The 25816-nt window shown below is 30.4% G+C and overlaps 2 protein-coding genes and 1 long non-coding RNA gene across 7 annotated transcripts; 1 reads left to right on the forward strand and 2 right to left on the reverse strand.

Moving 5' to 3' along the window:
• Nucleotides 1–2837: 2837 nt before the first annotated feature.
• On the reverse strand, nt 2838–4496 carry LOC114381647 (uridine kinase-like protein 1, chloroplastic). The gene is made up of 5 exons (XM_028340894.1): nt 4449–4496; nt 3412–3496; nt 3223–3314; nt 3071–3138; nt 2838–2997 (listed from the first exon to the last, which is right to left on the reverse strand). The coding sequence occupies exons 1-5, from the start codon at nt 4494–4496 to the stop codon at nt 2889–2891; spliced, it is 402 nt and encodes a 133-aa protein (XP_028196695.1). The 3' UTR covers nt 2838–2888.
• Nucleotides 4497–6653: 2157 nt separating this feature from the next.
• On the forward strand, nt 6654–12155 carry LOC114381310. Of its 5 annotated transcripts, XM_028340529.1 has the most exons (7): nt 6670–6804; nt 10125–10212; nt 10960–11049; nt 11133–11221; nt 11343–11491; nt 11655–11736; nt 11869–12155. In XM_028340529.1, the coding sequence occupies exons 3-7, from the start codon at nt 11013–11015 to the stop codon at nt 11980–11982; spliced, it is 471 nt and encodes a 156-aa protein (XP_028196330.1). In that variant the 5' UTR covers nt 6670–6804; nt 10125–10212; nt 10960–11012; the 3' UTR covers nt 11983–12155. The 5 variants fall into 5 exon arrangements, with proteins under 5 accessions (XP_028196327.1, XP_028196330.1, XP_028196332.1 ...); XM_028340526.1 differs by lacking the exon at nt 10125–10212 and having other exon boundaries at nt 6654–6804; XM_028340531.1 differs by lacking the exon at nt 10125–10212 and having other exon boundaries at nt 6673–6804; nt 11148–11221; nt 11869–12145.
• A 3506-nt stretch (nt 12156–15661) lies between these two features.
• Nucleotides 15662–17844, reverse strand: LOC114381116. Its single transcript, XR_003659943.1, has 2 exons — nt 17661–17844; nt 15662–16062 (listed from the first exon to the last, which is right to left on the reverse strand). It is a non-coding gene; the product is annotated as an uncharacterized LOC114381116 (long non-coding RNA).
• Between the last annotated feature and the right edge of the window lie 7972 nt (nt 17845–25816).

Below are 25816 nucleotides of genomic sequence, written 5' to 3' on the forward strand. Positions count from 1 at the left end.
TTATTTTTTTATGATTTCGGTAAAAAAAAAAAAACAAAAGTTTTCAATTAATTTATGACTTTGGCTTTAAAAGTTGTAGGATATCCTACGACTTATTCCTTTGTAGGTATTAATTTAAAATTTATCCTCATTTGGTAAATTTCAAAAAATAATTGTCCCCTTTTGATAGTTTCGCTTGTTGGATGCGTGCATGCAATTTTTTTACATAATTTAAATGCATTTTTCCTTCTTGTAATTTTGTGTTTTTCTCATTTTTGTTTTTATAATTTTTATTTTTTCATTTTAATTCTTGTAAAATGTGTTTTTTTATTGTCTTTTGTCTTTAAAACACTTTATTAGTATTTTTTCACTATTCAAAACACTTTTTTATTGTTCAAAACATTATCTAAATAAATTTAAGGACGAAAAATAAAACAAAAACATTTGATAATAACTAAAACTAAGAAAAAAAATTGCATGGAAGAAAAGGAAAAAATGCGCTAAATTACAATGACAAAAAAATGTATTCAAGCTTTTTGCTTTTAAACAATTTACTGGTGATAGACCTTTTTTTCATAAAGATATTGATACAAAGTATTCATCATCAAAAGTACTAATGACTAATATTATTGGTTGGGAATTGTGAATCCCCACAAATTAGGTATTATCTTTCAACATACTTTTTCTATCCCTAACTATAAGGTCATTTTAATTAATTCACGTGTCTTAAGAAAAATAGTTAATTATATTAAATATGTGAATGATTTATACCATAATTTTAAAATTATCATTTTTTATCTGTATTCACTTAATTATTTTTCATTAATGTTTGGAAAAATAATAATTAAATAAAAATACATAGGAAAAAAATAATTAATGCATTTATGAATTAAAAAAATATCTTATAAAAACCCAAATAAATTTCTAAAAAATATCTTACAAAAAAATTAATATTATCGACTTTGGTGCACACACAAAAAAATATATGAAAATTTCAGTATTTTCTTTATTTCATTTTTATTTGATTATTTGGACATTGATTTTAATTTCAGTCTTGCTTTTCTTGTGTAACTAATTGGCTTCTTCGCCGGCTGTTGCCCTGAGAGCTGGACTCTACCTCTAGACTTTGGCATTGTCAACATCATCCATTTGATTTTAATTTGGCATGTAATTAATAGTGTTGCGAACTAGACGATGAATCGAGTCAATTCTAATTTTAACCCAGAAAAGATCGATGAACACCAATTTTTTTATAACATTCAGAGTGGAAAAAAGTGTTAAGTTATGATAAAAAAAAATGAAAGAGAGATAGAATGTAATGTATGGTGTGTAAAAGTGTCTATATACACTAAAGGTTCTACATATAGATGAGTTCTATTGTGCTAAAGAAAAATTGAGTTTGATAGGTGCGAAACCTAAACTGGTCGTCTGATTTGATGGGTTCTAGAATTAACAGTTAAGATAAGTGAAAAATTATAATAAAAGTATCTACATCAAATTAAATCTAAAACAATTTTTTTCCTTTCTGCCTTTGTTGTTGTCCCCTTCACCTCACCAACTCCTACAGCTTCATCGTCAGCGTCCTCCACACTCGACGTCAGTGTGTTCTTAAATTTTTAAAATATTTGTTTGGATGAAAATAAAATTTTTTTAACTAGAGGTGTGAAGAGAGTCATTGCCTTTTCACATTTGCGGTTTTCCATATCATTCTCTAGCAGGTGCTTCGATTAGGGGCACAAGCTTCGGGGTGTGTGTTGTGACAATGAAATGACGTTGTGCTCACTTGACCTGGTTCTTCCAACGCCACAGTTCTCCTACTCTACCTCCCTATTGTCAATCTGGTTGTTTCACAAAAGCCAAACCCTCAAACAAAAATCCCTTTTCAGAAAACTCCAATGTCTAGTAACATTTCACAAACAGGAAAAATCGATGCTGATGCAGATGTCGTTGTGATGTTTGATCTTTTCCGTTGACGAGAGTACGAGATGCAAAAAAAGAAACAAAAGGAGAAGATCTACATCGATGCGTTTGCGTTTGTTGTTGAGAAGAGGAAAAACCTTGCGAGATACCGCACCTGACCATGAACGGTGTCGACGTCACCAACAACAGAGAAGAAAAATGGTAGAGGACAACGATAGATTCTATTTTTTCTTAATTTATTCTGGTGTAAGCATGTCCACCATAATCCTCACTTATCTGAACCATTGATTATATCTAACCTATCACATTGCACAATATTATTATTTAGCACCTGCCAAACTCAGTTCATCCTTCACACGCTAGAACTCGTCCTACATATCATTATCTTTTTTAATGAGTTAAGGTTTCCAATCCTCATACTGTTTATGTTTACCACTTGCTTTCCCAACACCGTAGGATTGAAAAGAAAAATAAAGTTCTTGTCATTTGCAATCACTTTCGTACTTTCAAGGCCATGTGTTCCTAGTCATTTAAGTAAAATCACTACTACAAAAAAGGCTTTCTACGTTGATTATTAGCCATCGTTGTAAGAGACCTAGTAGAAAACTTGCACCTTCTACGATGGTTCAATAGACAACCGTCTTAAAAAAAGATATCATTCTAAGACGGTTTTTAGCTAAAAATCGTCTTAGAATGGTACACTTTCTAAGATTATTTTTAAGATAACCGTCTTAGAATGCATTTTTTTATAAAAAAAATAAAAATATATAGAGGATTCTAAGACGGTTTTCTTTCTAAGATGATTTTTCGAAGAACTGTCTTAGAATGTGTTTTTTTAAAAAAAATTAAAAATATTTTAAATTATTGTAACTATCCACATTATTCGCAGTATAAATTATTGTAACTATCCACATTATTGTAACCGTCTATACCTAATATTCAATCAAAGCATGCAGTGAAGTGCTCAATCGAAAACCTGGCGAAAACTATCAGAAAGAGCATTGGTGCTTCTTGAAGTCATAAATGGGAACATGCACGCCCTGGCCACTGATGAGCTTCCTTGTGCACTCTAACAACTGCTCCGTGTCAAAAGCATCTACAAAGAAATGAAACTTTATTCATCCTAAACTCAACCACACACACATAAAGTGAGTACAATTGAAAATTATCGGGGTGGTCGAAATTGTACTCGTGAACACGTTCTAACTCTTCAGGATTCAACCCGTGATAAAACGAGTCCTATAATTATAAAATATAAATTCAAACAAAATTTACTATAAATTAATTAATTAATTTAAATTGAAAGAAGAAAAAAAAAGATACCTGATTTACGAGGACAACGCGGTGATCATGGAGTTGTTGAATGATCATATCGCAGACGGTGGTTTTGCTCGAGGCAGTACCTCCAAAAACTCCTACATACACGTGTGAATCACATTTTCGTTTTAATTTTGGAATTGGAACATTGAAGGAAAGAAAAGTGTGAAGAAAAAAAAAAAGAAGAGTAGTGACCTATGACGAAGGGTTGATTGGGAAGGGAATTGAGGGTTAGGGTTGAATCGGGAGTGGAGGACGCGACGGTGGCGGAGGATGGGACCTAGCCATCGAGTCTCAGGCTAGAGAAGTGAGACCTAGATGCTGCCTCCATTATGTAGTCAATCAACGTCGTTTCTTCCAGCATCATCGCTCTCTCGGTAATGTCTTTTTTTGTTTTGGTCATTGTCGTTTCATTTGGGTGTTGCAGACTCTGAATCAAAGCCATTATTGTTCCCAAAAATGCTTTTCCTCTGTCATCGAGCTCCACCAGGTGCGCGATCTCCTCCGTCGTGGCATCAATCTGGTGTCGAAGGCACTTCTCTTCCGCCAGCCACGCGTTCCGGTGCGAGGTGAAGAACGAGGGGGTGTGTTGTGGAAGCAAATGAAGAAAAAGGCAATGGCGACGATGAACGAGGTTAGGGTTTGGAGTAGAGGGGGTGTGAAACGCGAGGTTGTTTTGGGAGGAGGCTCTGATGGAGTGTAACCTAAACGACGAGGAGGAAAACAAAAAGTGAGGTGGTGGAGAAGAATGAAGATGGTAACGAAGTGAAGGAGAAGGTCTTGTGGAAGGAGAAGTAGTGAATGTGAATAGTCTTTGAACACTTGAAGACCGAGTGTGACAACGAGGATAAGGCTCATGTGGGAGAGTGACACTAATTTCAAGTCATTTTTAACATAGTTTTGATAAGACCATCCTCGTATGTATTTTATTATTTACAAAAATGTCACCGCTTTATATATTAAGACGGTTTTTTGGGAACCGTTTTAAAAAGCGCATCATAAAAAATTACTTTTTTAGTAGTGAATGTATTTAGAATTTCCACAATTTTTTGTTTAGATAGAATTTCCACATCTGAAAATTCATATAATTTATAAATAAAATTAATCATTCATAAAAAATCTTAAATATTAACTTGATTTTTAAATTCTTATATTTTTTATTCATGAACATATAAAACTTATTTAAGTAGTTTGATTAGTGTAAGTTTGGGTTAGCGGTGAATTAAACTCACCTTGGTTTTTTGTTTTACACGCAAAATCAACTCTTTCTTATTATGCATACGCTTCAATGTAAATCTATGAATTAAATTAATTTGAGTATACTTCCAATTAAAATAAAACAAACGGACCCAAACTCTAAACTCAAATTAGGAATAGTGCTTCTGAATCCTTATTTACTCAATCCGTCCTATCATAGTTAGGAAACATGTTGAATCAAGCGTCCAAAAGGAACCACTTCTCTTGGTGCAAACATAACCCACATGTGTCATTAACCAACTAGTCCATAGTGGCATAAGATATGTTCGACAAGGGTAACATGCTACGTGCCAAATGCAAGTAAGGTAGCAAAATACTATTAAACTTCAAACATGTATGCCCCCTAATCACCTGACAACACCCTCCCCATGTTTGTCTAGGAGAGGTGATACTTGACCAGCTTGAGCATCCTTAGTGAAGAGTCCACGTGCCACATTATGTTGCTAAGGATAAGGCACAGAATGCAGAGAAATTCTTCAGTAGCAGCTCAATTGAACCGTTACCATGTATAAATTCAAAAAGCATTCTGCAGTGTGTCTGTCTAAGAATTATATTAGAATTTTGTGTGTGGGCCTTGTTGATCAAGATTATGAGAGGACATGTTGATGCGTTTTATCTTTTAAGTGGTTGATTTGTTCCAACATGTCTTTACCCTTTCGACTTATAGCCTTTCTACTTATATAACCGTCTTAATTACCATACTTTATCATCTCATAACTACGAGAAATATTAGTAATATATTTTTTATCACACTTTTATATTATATTTTATTTTATTGGTTAATTTTTTTTTTAAAATTACAAAATTTAAAAAAATAGCATTAAATATGATGTGAAATTCACAAAATATTGTAATTTATAATAAATTTTAACCATTTAAATAAAATATATTCAAAAGAGTATGTTAAAAAATATGTTCATAGTATTTCTCTTATCCTAACCTATGCTAAGGTATCCTTTCAATAAATGAAATTTTTGCTTATGAAAAAGCAAAAAAGTTAAATAGAAATTTTGAGTTGATTCAAACCATCATCGGTTGAGTTTACATTCCCTGTGTTATATAATAGGGGCATGGAGGATTTTATAAATGATAATAAACTTCTCACAAAATATTATTATAAGGTTTGTGGATTTATGTGTCCAAATTTGATACCAATTTGATTTTATCAGATTTGCGATTTCAACATTCAAACTTCTTTTTTTGGTGAATTTAACCTTCAAACTAATGCGATTATTTTTTTAAAAGACAAAATGATACTAATTAAATAAAGAAGATCTATCATACTTGCTACATTTATATGAGCTATATCCTTGGAAATCTCTTGATAAATTTTATGGACAAATACAACCCTTTAAAATTTTAAAGGTTTAAAATATATTTTGTGTTCTTCTAATTAGTTTTTTTTCTTATAAAATTATTTTTGGATAAAATATGTTTAAGGTTCCTATAAAATTTGAAAAAGTATTAATTTAGTCCTTATAAAATTTTTCTCATTAATTTGATCCCAATAAAAATCAAACATATTTTTATGATCCTCTATAATAATTCTCTTATATGATTCTCTTACATGATTAATAGACTTAATTACATTCTCTTTATCTTCTAGAGCACACCCTGGAGACACCATTTTTCATTGTTGCTATATATTTTCCCAAATCTTACTAGAAAGTGATGTAAAATTACAATTTTTTGGAGTTTTTAGATGCAAAAAATTATTTACTTCATTTTAAATTTTTAACTATTACAAATTATTTAATTCATTTGTATTAAATTTCTCAATCACTTTAGATTTTTTGAGACCATAAAAAATATATTTAATTTGTACACGGATCAAATTAATAAAAAAAATTATAAAAACCAAATTAATATTTTAAAATTTTACAAGAATTTTAAACATATTTTACCCCGTTATTTTTTAAATGATTCTCATATTTTTTATTTTGATTCTTGTTATTTATTTTAATTCTTGTAATATATATTCATGTTTTTGTTTTTATTCTTGGAATATATAAATTAATTATATTTATCTCTTATCAAATATTTCTCAAATGGACCAATTCAAAATCAAAAAAATATTATAAGAAATAAAAAATATTAAAAACACTAAAGCAAAGTAATAAAATTTACAATAATTATTTTTAAAAAAATTATAAAGATGAAAAAAAAGCACAAAAACATATCTAAACCAATTTTAACATTCCTAATCATTTCCTTTCCTCACCCGGAACGAAACGCGAGTGTAGTTGTCGCCTCGGTAGAACAAGTTTAACCGTTGTGGTTGTTCGCCGTAGGCGTTCCTAGCATCCTCTCAGCCATTTCCGACACCGTCAGGTATTTTCCGCCACCATTGTTTCAGTAGCTTTGGATTTGTCTTTATCTCCATTTTTTTTCTGCTCATAACTTGCTTTATAAAAGGCCAGAAGGTAGACTTGTAGTGATTATGAATATGCATGCTGGATGATGGTTCTCAAAGTGTTTGAAACTTTTGAGTCACCTGTTCTCTGCGTTTTAGTGACATATGATGCCTTGAGTAATGAGTCTCACATAGGCTCTGTTTGTAAACAAATTGATGGGGTGGGGGTGCTGATTGTTTATGCTGTGAAAATGTGAAAGTTGTATCTCCATAGGGATAGACAGGTAATTTTCTTCCTTGCTGACTTCCTCTCCTCTGGGTATTCTTCCTCCTTCTTCAAGTAGCACTTAACCAATCAGGGGTGGGTACCTCCAAAAGACACTTCAACGCTCAAGTCAGGTCTTGGTTGAGAGCGATAAGCAAGGGTAATAAATGAGAATCAACTGTGTTCTTATCTCGATATTCACACATCTATTTATATATACCTTGGTGAACCTTAGACCTATGGGCCTTTTCTCAAGGTTGCCTCTTTAGATAATGTCCTTATAATTATCATCAAGGAATTGATCTCTCCCTTAATGATTCTTTACCAGTTAATCCAGGTAATCTCTTTTAAACTTTTACCAAAGATTGGATGAGGATACATCCAGCCAGATCAAATACTTAGCAGGGGTATCAGGTATTCGACTTGGCTGAGTGCCTGATACTACGAGGGGTGTTAGGCATTCGGCCAAGCCTGATGCCTGATACCACAAGGGGTGTTAGGCATTCAGCCAAACTAGGCACCTAATACCACAAGGGGTGTTAGGCATTCAGCCAAGCCAGGTACCTAATACCACAAGGGGTGTTAGGTATTTGGCCAATCCAGGTGCCTGATGTCACAAGGGGTGTTAGGCATTCGGCCAAACCAGGTGTCTGATACCATGGGGGACGACAGTACTTGACTAGGCCAGGTACTTGTTACTATAGATGGTACTAGGTACTCGGCCTTGGAACAGGTACCTGGTGTTTGGTATTTGGCAGGTCTGAATGCCGAGACCTATCATGGAACATGCTTTAGTGTTCCAAAGGTATTACTGGGGTATAATGGGTTTTCGGCATAGGCTGAGTACCTATCTGGTATAAAAGTCTTATGGGATTTATTGGTTCTTGATTCACTGCTTCAGTTCTTCAATCAGAGTGCTTGCTTGGTTCTTTTATATGTGTTTTGTTCTTCCTTTGAAGTTGTTCTCTGTTACTTCGTTCACAAACCAGAATTCAAATAACATGTGCATTTTTCCTTTGCTGCATTCACATTTGTTGTTGTAGTTGTTTTGAGTATCAAGGGGAGAAGCCATTTAGGTAGCTTTGAGAATTATGCATGCTGTTAAATTTGATGAAAACCTGTTAATTAGAATTCTGAAGAATAAATAAAATAAAGGCGGCGGCTTGAGATTTTTTAACACAGTTGTTCAATGTCCTGCCCAAATGGTAAATATAATGGCATATACACATTTGTGTGTCATCTAAGAATGCTCAGCTGAAAAGGTATCCATCATCATCCATCAATGTTAAGTTGTTGACTATGGGTCCAATTGTTTAAGTGAATAGGGGTAGAAAGAAAAAATAGTAAGGATAGTGACAGGAGGAAGAAGTTGGAAGTTACAAAGGGAGGCTAAGGTAGTGTAGGTTGGTAGCCTTCTCTTCTCAAACATATGTCTATACTTGATCTTTTTTTTTTTCATTTCTGTCCTGACCATCTCATCATCAGCAACAAGTACTCTTGTCTAGCTACTTCCCCATAGTCAGTCCTCGATCTCCCCTAGGATATTGTTATTCACATCTGATATGAAAGTTTTGAATTGTAGTTGTTCCAGTCAAAATTTCAACAATGGCGGGAAATAAATATGTAAGAAATGTAGTAAAGGCTAAAGAGATATGCAGCGCACAACGTCTATGGTCCTGCTACTCCAAGAAAGCATGTTCATTTTCCACAACAAATTTTACATATACAAGTTCTATCCACTAAAATAATTCAGTGCAAGATATAATAACTGTACTACAGGATTACCAATAATTTACTGAAGCAGCCAAGAAGGTCACTTATCTTTGTCTCTTCCCCCGCTCTCTCTGTTCTCTTTCTTCCTATTTTATTGATTTAAATTTTCTTATATTGTATTGGGAACCATTAATGGGTTGATAAAATGATGAGAAGAGATAAGATAGAGAAAGTGGGACTTTTGTTCTAATCATCATTCTAAAAGGAAGTAAGGCCGAAAAGAAACCATATGTAAATAACAAAAGCAGGAAAAAATGTGAAGACCTCCCTTTCTCTTTTCTTCCTGTTTTTAGACTTTGTTTTGTTGTTTAGGTGCTTGTAGGTTGAATCCAACTGCTGGTGCATTGAACAATAAGCCGCCAAGATCTTCTTTCTCCTAGTTTTATGCAACTTCAAAGTTCAAACATCTTATAGTTCTGGGTATCTGACACCACCTTTTTTTCAAAGATAGCAGCTAATTAGATGGTATTACAGGACCAAGTCCAAGTTGCTAAGGCCACATGATAGAGTGCAAAGAGAAACAGAAACTAACTTGAAGGACCTTTTCATTATTCAAGCAAGATATTTTGTATTAATAGATGTGTTAAGTTGAATGTTAATAAAAATTAGGCATGTTGTCTCATGTCTGATGCTCATTGGTGTATGTGGAAATAGGTAGCTATGGAATATTGGAATATATGTTAAGTTTCATCATTTTCATTCCTTTCTAAACCTTTTAGACAAAAGGCTGTGTGTGTGTGTAGTGCAAGTCTACAAAATTGGGAGCAAGAGAAATGTTAATAATACATTCTTTGACACCTCTTTTTAATATCTTATTTATTATTGGATTATGCTGTCTTTAGTAATAAAAAAGTGAGTCCAAGTAATTTAGTGGGGCCGACATGAAATTTCATTCAATAATACAAAATATAAAGAATAGGATGCCACTAATCTTTTAGACAGTATCCTGAAATATTTCATTTTAGTGGACAAGAGAAAAAGTGAATTAGTGATAAGAAGGAAATTCTGAATGATTTTATCCATTAGACTTTGAAACAGTTAATTGATATTGAATGCTTTGGTTCATTGTCTTATTTTATCCTTCAGTGTAATTGACTGGGCTTGGGTGATGATGTTTGCAATGACTGTTGTACATTGACAGATCTTGGTTGGTTTCTTATGGCTTAGAGTTTTGTATAGACTTGTAGAGTCTTTTGATGTCATTCATGTAATGCTTACAATCACAAACTTATTTGAATTTCAAATCTATTTGGTTAACAGAAACACTCCTAGATAAGAGCAGCTACAAATGCAGATGATTAGTGACAGATATTTCCTAAAATCTTTTAGTTGAGACCGCATGATGATGGTTTGCATATATATTTATTTCAAGAAACTCTTTCAATATGGATCTATTTTCTATTCTCTGATCTTTTAGATGTTAATGCTTTTCCTATTTTCAGTATACTTTAGTTGTCCCCAACCCCTTTCAAATTAGTTAATTTTACACAGAATAATTTAGGAGCTTGAAATAACAATCGAAGGATGGATGATGACTTGGTTTGGTATTATTTTACCCAGTCTGTACATTGATTGCTCATGATTTTTGGCTGAGTTTTCATGGAAAAATGTTTTATAAAAAAATATTAATAAAAAAAAGAATACAGTGATACATTTGACGAGTATGTGATCTTTCTTCATACTTGCTGACAGCTTTCCAGAAGCCTTATATGCTCGTGTTTATAGCATCATAAGCAAGAATTGACAGTTATAATTCTTGGTTTAGTGGAATCTTAATATCTTTGTTTTTTTTTTTTTATATGAAGTCTCAAGAAATTTAAGGTGTAATTTGTAAGACACTTTGACTGTTGAATCAATCTCACAAGCTATCAATATATTCAACAGATTAAAGCCTTTGTTTTCTTTTCTTTTCTGATATGCTTGATATATGTCTACTGCTTATTTATTTATTTTTTGTACACAATGGCTACTTTTTTTTCAATTGTTAAGGTTCTTGCTTATAACACAGAAAAGATGAGGAAAAAAGGTTTTGATTTTGAGATGAATGATGAATCGATGATGCATAAACCTTTAATAACTAAGTTGGGTTATGCAGGTTTCCATGCATTGAATTGGTCATGATTGTTTAACAAATATTTGAGTCTCAAAATGGTGATTCTTTGCTCGTTGCCACTGAACTATTCAGGTTTTTTTCTGACTACATTGGTTTCTTCATAGGCATGCTTATTTTGCTCCCTCTTTAACTTTATATTTCTTGATATACTGTAGCTTTCCTTTGTCAAGGTACTCCTTTTCTACCATCAAAGTTTCCAGCAAGAGTTGATTATCACAGAGATGTTTCTCTGACATCACAAACGGTAATTATTGCTTATCTCCCTCATCTTATATTCTTATTTCACTCTCCTTCAATTTATGCGTCTGTGCATGTGTTTCTTGTGGCAATATATCATTTGATACTACATGCTTTGTGATTTGCAGATTTTTAGAATAAAAATAAGAGAAAAACATGCAAACCATAGTTGCACCAAATTTGTGACATCTGCTGCAAGGAATGATCATCATCTAAGCTACGATGATGATTTACCTCAGGAGCCCTTTTTGCTAACATTGATCAAGGATGTCATATGGTATTTACAAAACTTCAACTTGTCATCAAATTGCATTAGTGTAATGAGACACTAGCTGTGTGAACTGAAACTATTTTTATTTTAATTAAAGACTAGCAGAATTCACTTATGAATTTTATAGAAAAATACAATCATTGCTAGTAAACCATCTGTTCTTTTTCAGGGGGCTAAGATATATATTTGTATTTTTGGTTGAGCAACCTGGCCAGTTTAAATACATAGAGTGGCCAAGCTTTAGTAGTACGGTATGCCAATTAGTTCATTATTTATAGTTTCACCATAGTGCTTCCCACTACATCCATCATATGTTTTTATTTCATTTTTTTAATTTATGAAAATGTATTGAATGATTGCATGTTTTTATGAATCCTTTGCAGCTGAGGACTGCGATTCTGACTCTTATACTTGTTGCAATGCTTATTGTTGCATTATCATCTGTTGATTCGGCTCTCAGCTATCTATTGGCTTTAGCTCTTCGGAAAAGACCATAACCGTGTGGTGTGCCTATGTCACCATGTGTAAGCAGTTGATTTCTGATGCTTGTAATTTGTTTAGCTCTATCCTCATATAGGTGTAAATCATGACTTGAATTTTGAACTGGAAAGGATAAAGCTATTTAAGAACCTTTTATTGAAGCCGTTGATTTGCAACTCAGTGAAGGAAATGGTTGCATAGCATAGAATCTTGTTAATTACATGGAAGGCAACTGGATATTTCAGTATAACAATAGTCAACTATAAATCAATTATAGATAATTAATGAAAGCAGAAAATAACTATTTTTTGTGTGTGTGTGTATAGCGAGTATACAAATATAGGTATCAATTAGTGTGTGTGTGTGTACATGGCGACTTTTCAAGACCAATATACTTTTATGACGGGACTGATAAATTCGTATTGCCAACACAAATCGATTAAATTTTGGACAGAACACATCTTCTGTTGCGAGGGTCATAGCTTTGCGGATTGAATGATGAATTGTTGGATTTTAGTCGTTTTACATTTGTTTAGAGGCTATGAACATCCTTAGGTAACAGTCAGTGTTTTTCACAATTTCACCGTTAATCAGGTTTATCAAATTGACTATTGAAAGCATGATTCAATTAGTGTAAGATTATTTCAGTTTAACTAATAATTTTGAATGAGTCCTAGGAATGTAATTAGGATAAATACTTGAAGGAAAAATTTGGTTGCTAGTAATAGTTTTATTCGAATCGTTTCTTGTGGAGGATATTTATAGTTAATAAAAAAATAAAATAAAAATTATTAGGGTGACTTCCTTAAATATCCTCTATAGTGTGTTTGAATGAGTATTGATGAAATTGATTTTGTAAAGTTAATTTTAAAATAATGTGATTTATGTTTAAGTATTTTAAGTTAAATATTTTTTTTTATCTATTTAAGGTTACTTTAGTTTAGAATCAATTTTAGACTCCAAATTAGTTCTGAAATATTTATAAACAATAAAATTAAATATGTGAAAATTTATCTGAAATTGATTTTGAAGTTAAAGGATCAAATACGTTCTCGATCTCTTTCTGCAATATCAACCTTGGGATTTAACACTAATTGAAACTCACCTTTCCTGGTCTTTATGGTCGGTAATGTGATTAGAAATTCTGACGCTTCAAAATTGTCGTAATAATAAGGTTACCTGCCTCCCACCACCACTGCTTAATTACTAGTTAGGTTCTATTCCCTTGACTGTTTGTGAATTCCAAAGTACCATTATATTTTCTGCTTAATATAAATTATGATTATGAAATCAATAAAACAATGATTTAGCTCAAATGACCTATATGAATCAACTTTGTTTAATTAATGCAGTAGTGTGTTTGGAATTCAATCTAAGAGATCGAGAAACTACTCTTTTTACTTCTATAATTCACATATTTCCTGCTTAATATAAATCAGATTAAAATATATATTTTTTTATTTTTAATAAATATTCAAATTTTATATTTTTTTTATTAAAAAAATATTTGCATTGAATTCTTAATAAAAAAATAATTTTATTTTTGTTTTTTAACAATTTTTTAATCCTTAATAATTTAAAAAAAAATTGTTTGTTTCCTGTTAATAAAAAAAATTATCCAAAAGTAAATACAAAATTTGTTAAATTATAAGAACTAAAAAAAATTTAAAGATCAAAAATAAAAACATAAATCAAAAATGAGGAAAAAACATATTAAAAAACAAACATAAAATTTAAATATTTATTAAAAATTGAAGACATATTTTAACTTATAAATTATGATTATGAAATCACTGAAACAATGATTTGGTTCAAATGACCTATATGCTGTTTAACTCATGCGGTATGTGTTTGGAATCCAATCTAGAACGTCACACTCACCTCCAACAGAGAAACTATTCTTTGTTGTCTGTATAATTCACATATTTTGAGCATGTCTCTTAACTTTACATGAAGCCAAACATGCACTTAAACACCACACGGGATTGAAATATTTTGTGGTTGTTGTCGTACACAAATCAATCGCAAAAGATTAAGATGTTAGTAACTATGCTCAGAGCTTTGAAAAATACCAAGGGACAAAGGCAAGTAAAAATATGTAGTTTTAGAGTGTAGCCTCTAAATTTCTCATGTTATATATCTCTCTTCAAGTATTTAATTTGTCTAAAAACATTTTAATCAGTTTAGAAAATTAAGAAAACGTTAATTATCTTTTCTCAGTAATATCCTCATTTATAATTATTTCACTGAAACACTTCAACGAATAATATCCTCATTTAGATAAATCATATTATTCTATTTATAGTGAAATTGATGCAGACCTTACAAGAATTTTAATATTATTTTGGATTATTGGACTGCATAAAATAAATTTTTTTGAGGATTTAGTTATTAGGCAATATCTCTGCAGAGAACATCTGTTCCTTTTTCCCTTGAGGTTCTAATCATGCTCCAATGGTTTACTTCATTCATCAATGTGGCACACTGAATTAAGGTTTAATCAGAGACAAAAATGCATCTTCATCTTAAGTTTAGGAAGATATTTCCCATATGTTGTTACTGTTCTATACTGTTTCGGTAAATGTTCCCCAGGTCGAAGCTACATCCAAGAGTTCTGAACCTGACAGAACTGAAAATACAGTATAAGTGTACAACTGTAATTGCATCATCCATTGAAAAAACTGTTCTTGCATAGACTCTTTTATTATCTTACTACAGTAATTTGGATAAATTTTTTCATAAACATTTATAAGAAAAGAAAATAAAACAAGTTTCTTTATATCACCATCAGTGATTCCAAAATGAGAAACTCTAAAGAGAGATAGGAAGAGACAAAAGAGAAGTAAAACTAAGATAAAATTGACGGTGTGATTAAGAGAGATCAAAGAATAAAGAAGTGTTGGAGTTGGATAACTGTGATATGAATATGATGTCTGATTCCGTGTATACATGAATCCTTAATTCTACTTTTAAAATAGGTTTAAATATATTTTAATGTTTAATAAATATTTGATTTTATATTTATTTTTTAATAAATTTTTTAATTGTGTGGAGTTCCAAAAAAAATAATATTTTTATTTTTTATCTTTGATATTTTATTATTATTTATGATAAATTAATAAATTTTATATTTATTTTTTAATAAATTAATGAATATTATTTTAGTCCCAATTAATAACAAATGAAAAAAAAAATTATCAGAAAATAATCACAAAATTTACTAGTTTATTAAGGATTAAAAATAAGTATCAAAGTCAAAAAATAAAAATGTTGTTTTATTAGAGATTCAATATAAAACAAAAATTTATTAGAAAGCAAATGAAACAAATATTTATTAGGATTCAAAAACATATTTAAACTTTTAAAATAAAAAACTATGAAACCTAAAGAAATCATAGTTGAGTGTTTATCTCATAACCATAACAACAGTTCTCATTCATGTGTTCCATTGTCACTGGTCTTCCCTTGAGCCTTGACAGCAACCAGAAGACATTTTTTAAACAGAGACTAACTTGAGCACTGAATTCAAATGGCAGCCAGGTTCACTATTTGTAAAACACTAGGGAGAATTCCAATTAAGAAGTGAAACACACAAACATAGTCAACATCACATCTATCCTAAAATTTTAAAGCATTAAAATGTGTGTTTCGGTTATGTGTCTAATTAAAGGCAAGTAAACCACACCAAACCACCTCTAAATGCAATGCAGCATTAAATTGTGTGTTTGGTACGTGTCTAAACACAAATAAACATCAAATCACGTTTAAACGCGAAATCGAATACACTGTAATTAAATATGTGAGTCTTTGTTACTTATATGTTATTCAACATGTCCATCTCTATTCACTTGTACTTCAGCAATTATGTGACCATTATTAACATGATAGCAGAAATTTTGATCAAGCATGTCTTCCCTTTGTTAATCACTCAGTATCAGTATTACACCCTTTTCTTATGAGGATAAGCACTATAACTGAATCTGGCCCATCCCCTTGTGATACTTGTTAAACATTGGAAGCTACATTTCTTACATCTCAACAGTGAAAGAGACCCTTGCAGACCTTTTTGCGTGATTCTGAGCAAGTGCCTACAAAAACTGCATGTAGATCATTGATCCTCTATAATAGCTGCAAATGCAATTCTTCCTTAATATAAATACACTACACCTAGTATAAGTGCATACCCTTTGTTTTTAATTATGCTATGATATATGAGAATTAACAACAGATGAAAATATTAATGCTTTTTTATTTATATTATCCCTTCTTATTACTCCTTACTCTTGTAAAAGCATTTACAATCTTGGAATGGCCTGATCTGAAGCTAAGCTCAATTAGTGATAGGTACACTGCGAGAAAACATAACATTCAAAGTCCAAAGTATTTGGAGAATAACTTATTATTAGCATAGCTGACAGTGATTAAAGAAAATCTGAATTCATCATTTTTTATTCATTTTGAAGAGTTTAATATAAAGCTGGCCATAACCATACCATTAGGTGAAATATTGAACTGCATGCGTGCCTATTAAATTATTTATAATCATTGCTATGCCCAAGAAATAAATACTGTGCTGAAATATGAACACTAAATTATTGGCTCATAAATAGCCAAAGTAAAATCACCAAAGCCAAAATAAAAAAATTCAAGACATAGCCAGAGCAATAGGGCTGCATGATGGCTTCTGACTTGACTCTATGGTCTAAGTTCATTGCAGTGTTCTTTCAAATGCACCAGAAAATATCATGGACAGTCAAAACAAATTATGTACTAGGTTGATCGTGTTTGGAGAGATTTTGAAATGTTCAAAGAATAAAGTAATGTGAACATTGAATAAGACTTTGCTGAATTTGAACTTGGACTTTTGGAAAGCAATTAATTATTACTGGTGCCTTGTTCCACGATTTCGATTAAGTAGACATGTGAATATGGAAGGATATATAGACTGTGGAAATTTATATCTTAGACTGATTTGCCAAATAAAATGAGAAATAATTAAATAAATATAAAGTCATGTTGACGTACCTATGACAACCGTAAGTACATATTCAAAAAATCAAAAACCTAACCTCAACAACAATACAAAAGACTGAAGAGGCACAACACAACACAACATAATCTAGCAGACTTTGGAGTATTGGAAAACATCTGACATTGTCTACTCAGCAAATCAAAGTTTTCAAAGAACATAATTTATACACCTAACCAGTGAGCCAACGTGGTGGGTTATGGTTGATACATAATCATATCTCAAGCATCTCAGAAGTTTGATTCTCAGGTTTTTGTATGAAAAAATATTTGTTGAAAGATCAGGCCCTTGATTGGATCTCCATACTTTGAGGAATTAGTCTCTTGCTCTTGGCTAGAAGATATAGTGGGCACCCAACTAGTGTTGAATGTCACTTTTCAATTCATTCTCTTAAAGAATTGTACTAAAACAGCCAATGAGCAACAAAACCAAACCTGTCAAATGAAACACCATACCTTACACAAGCCCAGAATACCAGCTGATAAGTACTACCTTGTCCCTGATTGATATTAGTGTGTATATCAAAGTGAACAAACTCTATTTTGCTTTACCATCACCACCAGAATAGTTTAACACTTAAACACACAGATTCATGAGGAAACAAGTCTACAGCGAGACTGGAAAATGAATAACTTTTGGCATAAAAAAACAGATATTGACACTGACCTTCAATGTTAAGAGTCCCTTAAAAGGTGTTCATCACCCAAAGGAAAGTTTTTCACTGCTTCTTCCTGTGTTCATATATAATCATTGAGCCATAGTGGCAGTGGCACACATTCGTGTATCTTATCTTATCAACACCATCAAGTTCCCTAGCAAGATGGGCATTATTATGATTATTATTATTATGCTATGGTTAGATTGGTTTCAGTCACTCTCCAACCTTTACTCACTTTTTGGGCCCCACAACCAGCATCCAATACAGAAGATGCTAAATGAAAAACACTATTGAATAGGACACATTCCAAAAAGTGACAAAACCACATTATCATGATTTTTATTTCCACCAGATTATCTCCAACCAAAGAATATTTTCTTTCGAAGTATAGATCACTGAATTAGATTTTTTCTCATTTAATAAAGTTTTTTTTCATATATATATATATATATATATATATATATATGATCAGAAATCGAATTTCTAACAACATGTTTACATCACTCAGTTATCTACCAACCGTAATCAACCTTGTTGGTCCACATTATCATGATTGCGCAATGTCTAATATATGTGCATCACAAGTGTTAGGAATGGTAAGAAAAAGGCAAAAGAAAAAGTAATAAAAAAAAAAAGGAGTGGAAGAAGACTATCAACCTTGTTGGTCCAGTGGGCTTTCCAAGAAAAAAAAAACAAAGACAAGTGGCAAATGAACTCCTTTATGGTGGCCCACCAAATAGGGTCCAAAGCCATCAGGCACCGCTATTCAAGGGGGCAAGAACTGACTTTAGGAACATCCCTAAAACGAAAAACAAGTTGTTGAAAGAGACATGCATCAATATATGCATATAGTTAAATGATGAAGGCATCAAAAGCAGTTCCGTGTCTACAATTTTTCTATGTTATTATAATTTTTTTGTCATTTGCCATAACTGGTCAAATTCTTTCGTTTTCAATCTCCACCACCACCCCCCCTTTCCTCCATTCTTTGTAAACTCAAACACGCACCCCCTCCCTCCAACTTCAAATTTTGTACCCTGAGGTCATCTCATCTTAATCAACACTTTCACATTGATACAATACAAACGACTTAGTAGCCTATTAAATAAAAATATTAGAATTGATGTTTACATTGGCAATTGATAGAAGTCAAGGAATAATTCATTAATTGTGTTTAAAATGTCCCCTATACTTAAGTCTGCAAGAAGTAATAATACTACAAAATTTTGTTGCATGACTCTTGTAGCCCTTGTCTTAATGCTTTGACTCTTAATCCCTAAGGAAACGTTTTATCAATTATGAAACAAGATTTTTCCATGTTATTTTGGGTCAAGTTGATTTTTACATTGGTAGATAGTCATTACCTGACTTGGCCAGCTACAGCTAAATTTTATGTAAATTTATTTGACTACTTAAGTTATTGATTTGGCCCAATCACCTATTCAAGGATATAATAAAATTTGTGATGTTCACGTTTTTGTTTAGCATAAGATAGATTCAAGAAATTTGTGCGGCTATACGTATTGGGAATGACCATTTTCTCATAAAAAAGAATACTAAAAATAGAAAGAAAGAGACGTATAATATAATTTGAAATCATGCCGGATTTCCTCTCTCCATTTTTTTGTCTTCTTGGATTGTTAATTAATCTAATAATCAGACTTTGGAATTTGAAAATGTTGGCGATGATGCATCATATGCTACTAGCAGATTGTGACCGAAAGGTTGCATTATACCAGAAGTTTATTACAAGGAAAAAGACTAGTGATAATGACGATTGACAATTTGACATGCACCTTAAATCGACTTACACATATTAGAAAAATTTTATAAAAAAAAATGCAAAAGGGAAGGGTGTTGGTTAATGTTAATTAAGGATTTTTAACGTAAGTTTTCAGTGTTACATTAAAAAAAATAGAGTAAAGACTCCAACCCCTAATTAATAAAAATTAAAAATGGAACGCTTTCTGCCCAAAAGATTTTGATCTTTCATTTGGTTGAATATCAAAATCCAAATAAAATGATATTATCTATTTATCTTGAAAAGATTTGGAAAAGAAAATGGAAACAAACACACACGCGGAAACAATTTTCTTTTTTTTTTTTAAAAGTGACATTTGTGTTGCGTTTAATTACTTCATAAACATTTTGAGATAAAATGTTTACATTTTTTTTTATCTTTTTAAACATAATATACCACGAGTTATAATTAGCTGATCTTTCTCATAAAATTTTAGTTGGTCATTCATAACTTATTACTGCTCAGTAATTACAATTTATGAGCCTTGGCAGACATACTGGTTTGCAACATGTTTTAACTTTTTATGGACCCGTTTGCTATATAAAAATTAATTTTTAAAAAATAATTACTTGAAAAAAAATTCTATACGCGCTTTTAAAAATAATCAGAAGTTTAAGGAATTGCAATTTATTAAAATTAGAAAGTATTTTAAATAACTTTCACATAAAATCATATGCTTTTTCTTTTTAAAAATAGTGATGTTTGTAAACATACAAAAATTAGCTTGCTTTTTTTAATCTCTAAAAGTAACGATTAATTATTTCATATCAGGATCTTTTTTTTTAATTTGCAACCAATGGCCCCAAAAATAATAAAAATATAAAAAGAAAAGGTAGATTAGAAAATTAATTAATCAAACAAATGATGCTACAGTAAAAAAGAATTTTGCCTTTTTGAAAAAACGAAACAGAAAAGATTGATTAATCTATTTCATAAAATATTAAAACACAGTTAATGTCAATTAACAATATTTTTTTCCATATGGTACCAAAGCCTGTTACTAATATATTCCTTATCAAATAGAATGACATGAATTGTTTTCCATCTTAAATGAATGGACCATCATTAACAAGAGTCACAATCATCATTAACATGAGTCACAATCATAACAGGTAACCCACATGTAGATGTGGCCATCATCCTTCATGAAGAACTGTTAATGCTTGTCCACTCCTCTTTCTAACTACCATCCAACATTTTCATCTATCTCTATACGTTATATGATACATACATATTACATAATATAAGATAATATTATAATATGTGAGTTTGGATGGGGGGTTTATTAAAACAAAACAATTATGTCTTAATCAAAACAAAGAAGAGAGAGAGAACAGTACTTTTGATATGCTCCCAAACGTTGCTTTCAGAGTCAGTTTTGGAAAAACACATTTAAACACCTCCAAAGAAAACAACAACATAATCAATCACTTTCCTCCATCAACATCGAAGACCCGTGGGGTTTGGACGGTTTCTCTTCCTTATGGGGTTTCTCAAAAGCCTCAAAGCACAAACAAGCCTGTCAACCATATCATAAACAACAAAGAAGGAAAAGACAAAGCATGTGAGGACCTTGACTCTCTTGTGTGCTATACCATTTCTAAAGTAGGTGGAGTGTGACCCATCATACATCATCAAAATCACATAAAACACATAAGTGTATGTGGAATATTTAGGAGATATCTACATCCCTTAAATATGTCGTCACAAATTAGATCTTTAGGTTCATATGTATACTTGAGTATCTATTAAAAAAAGTGTCTTCTTTTTAATTTAAAGACTTGCATTACCGTTTCAAAAAATTTAAAATAGCTCATGCATATTACTTAATAAACAGAAATTGAGAAATTAGTTTTTTACTCTCAATTGAAAATATATTTTGGACACAAAAAAGAAAAGAAAAATATATCAGAAACCCATATTTACAAACCATTTTTTATTTGCAGGGTGATGTTAAATTTGAAAATTGAAATTTCATACATAGCCCTCTCAATTAATTCGGGGGTACCTAGCTGGCTGCATGGTGCATGTTCCTGATGCGTGTGCGTGTTATCACTATCAGTACCTTGCATGATGATATATATATATAAGGGCATTCCAAATGCTGTGGTGGACCTACTGCTTGTGACATTTATTGGATTTTCATTGTACTACAATATGGTTGTTTTGGTTTGTGTGTTAAAAGGCATGTTCCTAACCATAAACTGCTCTCTGCACTTGCAGAGTTACAATACAAAAAAAATTCACTGTTCCCCTTCAAGGCTTTTTGTTTGCCCAAAAGCGAAATGCAGGTTTACTTATTTTGTGTATGGAAGCAGCAGAGAAGAATCTTAGAACCGTCGAGGAGTTATGTCATATTTAATTGTTTCATTTATTGACACCCAAAATACAAACTGAGCTTCGGTGTTTAAATAAATAATTTAATTTATGTCATTTCAATCTTTCTTTTCAATGAGTATTATTATTAACAAATTATTTAATTTATAAATATTTTATTTCTTTTTCTTATATTTAAGTAACCCATTAACAATAATTATTTGTGTAAATAATTCTCTCTAATTTTAAACAATTCAAATTCATGTGTGATACTAAAATAATATTTTTTTTAAATAACTCATTAAGTAACTTACATTGTAGATGGTTTGACACTTAATATAAATTTGAGTAGCAATATATAGTTGGCTCCAACGATATATGCCTAATTTTTTTAAAAAAATAAGATCTCATATTTGAAAAAAATGTGAAAATAAATATTCTTTTGGTTGATCCTAATTCCTAAGTAACATCTGTTTGGCTCTACTTTTATAAAAAATCAACTCAAAATTCTATCATTTATGCATGTTTTAAACTCAAATAAGAATATATCTAGTAGAGGATATATATGATCCTAAATTAAAAAGGTTATAAATTTAAGTCATCGTCGGTGAAATGAATGAATAAAAACAAATTATTAGGAGGACAAAAATTTAACATATACTATAGTTAGAGGGATACAAAGTAAAAGTAAATGTTAAAATGAAAAAAAGAAGTTAAAATAAAGATAAATAGTTAACATGATTAATCCCTTCAATTAGTTGGTTGTGGAAGACTTAATTACTCGGGGCCAATTTGTAGAGGAGGGGGGATTTTCTTTTAAGTAGACACTACTAAAAGGTAAATCTAGATACTATGAAACTTTTTGTTTTTTTTAAGGGGGCAAATGTCCCTCAAATGATATACCTAGTTTCATTCCTGTTTAACTATTCATTTCATCCTTATACTTGACACAATTCTAAGTTCTAGTCTTTATACGAAAAATATTTGTAAGTTTTGGTCCCTAACATTAACATTATTGATTATGTGGTTAATGGTGTTGACATGGCAAACATATAGCACTAATGTGACAATTGATGCATATGGTACAAACATCTGGCGATAAGATGACTAGAAATCCATGATTGGGTCCTTATAGATGATACAACTTTATGAATTAGTCCCTATATATAGGTGATATTACTTTATGAACTAATCCTTGTATGAAAAAAATCCTAGTTATAGTCCTTATATTACCTTTATCAATATAAAATGGCTCCTGCATGTGGTTATATTTCTCTTTAACTTCATGAAGCTAAGGCAGTGATAATTTGTTATTATATATCATCAATACTAGAGTCATACATCGATCATCAAAAAGTGACAAAATGACAAGTGTTTGGAGGGGAATGTTGGAACTAATTAAAGACGTATGAAATGTCTAATCCTTAAAAATGTTTTGCTTATAACAAAAGAGTATTAAAATTTGTAAAGTTCTAACAAGATTGCAGGACATAAGTGTTTTAGGACCATAAGCGTCCATAAAACATATCGCTTTGTGATTAATTAGAATTATTTGTTCTATGTATGTGAGGGTCCAATATTTGTTTAACATAAGTCGTCCAATGCTTTTCTATATAGGTATATGATTTTAATAAAATGTTCATATCTTTTATATCATAAATGATTTTATGAAGAACCTCTTATACGTTCCATTGCTTATATATAACTTGGACAAATTTATCCTATGTGTTGAAACCTCAAAATGTTTTCTCAAAAATCGACCAATTTTCTAACGTTTATATCTTTCTTTGTCTTTTCAAATGTTTGAAGCATTTATTGTGAAAAAGGTAACAAATATAGCTCTAATATCAGCTATGACAAGTTAAAGAGAAGAACAAGTCAACTTATTAAAAGAAGTACCAAAGTACCACAACAAGAAGAAAAAAAAAAATCAATTCTAAGTTATTATGTAACACCACCACTTTTAGAGATAAATTATGAATGTTAACCATATTTTTAGTTAAATAACTTAAAATAGAAATATTTTTATTGAAGGGTATAAAATTGTGTTATTTATAATTTTTTATATTTTCTTATAATTTGTGTAATAAATAATTTTTTCTTTTAGTTTCTTAACTTAGTGTGCTTACTATAACACATAGATTATTAACTTAATTTATTTGTGTTGTTCAGGTGAACCAAATGAGGATATTAAAACTTGATTTTAACAGTTGCATTCCTATTAGAAAGTCCCGACCTAGTTTTGATCGTTAGTTTTTTATAAGACTGACGTACAGGTAGCAACTGCTTATAATAGGGTAACAACGGAAAAGAAAACTCCTTTTAAATCATCAATTCTTTCTAAATAATTAATAATAATTAAGTATCAACAATAAATGACATAAATGATAACGACTTAATCAAGTATTTTATGACTGAAATTCTCATTGACATTTAGGTAGTATGAAATAAATCAAGAAAATATTTATTTTATATGTGTTCATGATCTCTTAGAAAGATTATTTATTACTTCTAACTGAGATTTGATCCCTTAAAATAATGTATGTTAAAAAATATAATAATTAAGAAAATTCTTTAATATTTTTTTGTGGACACAGTTTTTGTGATATAAGTTATGTACTCCTAAAATGCAACAGACAACTGAATAGTAAGTTTTAGGGAAAAATTCTTTTAAAATTTATAATTAACTTATTTTAATTTAAAACATGCTATTTTAAAGATAAAACTGTTACAAAAATTTGATTTAATAGCTAATTAATTAGTTATTTTATGAGAAATAATTACTATAATTAATCTATAAATGTAAAAATTCTAAAGACTCATAAAAATATATGAAAAATTATGGTAAAAATATTTCAAAAATTAATTAAATCTAATTTTCCCCTAATTAAATATTAAAAATTATTTTTACAATTTAATAATTATAAAAAAGTAAAATAAAAATATAATATAGTCTCCTGACCATAAGGCATGAAACTGCAGCACATGGATCAATGGAAAAGTCCACAAATCTTATTGTAATCAAATTTGATACAATTTTTTTTATCTTTAAACCCTAAAATTACTCTATAAAAAGACAACTCCCAACCATTATAATCATTTCATTTTTATTTATGATTACTATCATTATTTTATAAAAAAAACAAATACCGAAATTAAATGAAGGGCATTGTTATTCTCACCCATTTTTTGCTAAGTTCACCCTAACTTTCATTTTTTTTAATAAAATTACCTTTGATATAAAGGTGTTTTTGTTGTGTGTATAGGGGTGTGACTTTGCATTACACAATGAAAACATGTTTTCCTTGAGTTAATTTTTCATCAAAATTTAACACAACAAAACTTGTTTTCATTGTATATATTAATTGTTTAGGAAAAATATTAACATGATGGAAACTAAGGACGTTTATGAACCGACCCAATCCAATGAAAAAAAAAACGATCCAAAAATTTGAAAACCGAATAGATCAAAATTTTGAAAAGCCAAAATTTTATATTAGATTGGATCAAATTTTAGATTTAATTTTTAAAACTGATCTAATTCAATCCATACCCACATTAAAATGTATGATTTTTCCTTCAAAATCAATCTCATTCAATCCCCAAACACCCCTAATGGAAACATATTTCCATTGAGTATTTCACATGAAATATACAACAAAAACTTATTTATGTTGTGTATTTAATTACAGATGCAAGTTAATTTTTTTTTAAAGTTACTTTTTAATTGAAATTAAATTAATCACGATATAAGTTACCTTTTTAATATTAATTGAATTAATTATGAGCAAATTATTTTAGTTTATGTTTGACAAGACAATTTAATTAGTTTTTAAACTTTTTCTAGTTATTTTAGTAGTTTTTATTATTTTTTGAAACGTTAGGCTAATTTCTAAATTTTTATATTTATTATTTTTTTGTCCTTGAATATTTTTTAGATTTTATTTTTAATCATTTCTATATAAGGTAAGATCTTTTTTCCCTCTCCTTCCACTTGTAAGGTAGGATTTAATTATTTTTATCTCTTTTTTCTTTTCTTTTTCTACA

Source organism: Glycine soja, chromosome 13 (assembly GCF_004193775.1).
Source record: "Glycine soja cultivar W05 chromosome 13, ASM419377v2, whole genome shotgun sequence".
Classification (NCBI taxonomy): Eukaryota; Viridiplantae; Streptophyta; class Magnoliopsida; order Fabales; family Fabaceae; genus Glycine; species Glycine soja.

What these genes read in the sequence shown, in the direction of transcription:
- LOC114381647 (XM_028340894.1), bottom strand. Translation starts at nt 4,496, where the DNA reads ATGCATAATAAGAAAGAGTTGATTTTGCGTGTAAAACAAAAAACCAAG. An exon ending in CAATCAACCCTTCGTCATAG is followed by an intron (nt 3,315 to 3,411) that starts GTCACTACTCTT and finishes ACGTGTATGTAG; the next exon opens with GAGTTTTTGGAGGTACTGCC. An exon ending in GAGTACAATTTCGACCACCC is followed by an intron (nt 2,998 to 3,070) that starts CGATAATTTTCA and finishes TCATTTCTTTGT; the next exon opens with AGATGCTTTTGACACGGAGC.
- LOC114381310 (XM_028340526.1), top strand. Translation starts at nt 11,013, where the DNA reads ATGGTGATTCTTTGCTCGTTGCCACTGAACTATTCAG. An exon ending in TTTCTCTGACATCACAAACG is followed by an intron (nt 11,222 to 11,342) that starts GTAATTATTGCT and finishes TGTGATTTGCAG; the next exon opens with ATTTTTAGAATAAAAATAAG. An exon ending in TTGATCAAGGATGTCATATG is followed by an intron (nt 11,492 to 11,654) that starts GTATTTACAAAA and finishes GTTCTTTTTCAG; the next exon opens with GGGGCTAAGATATATATTTG.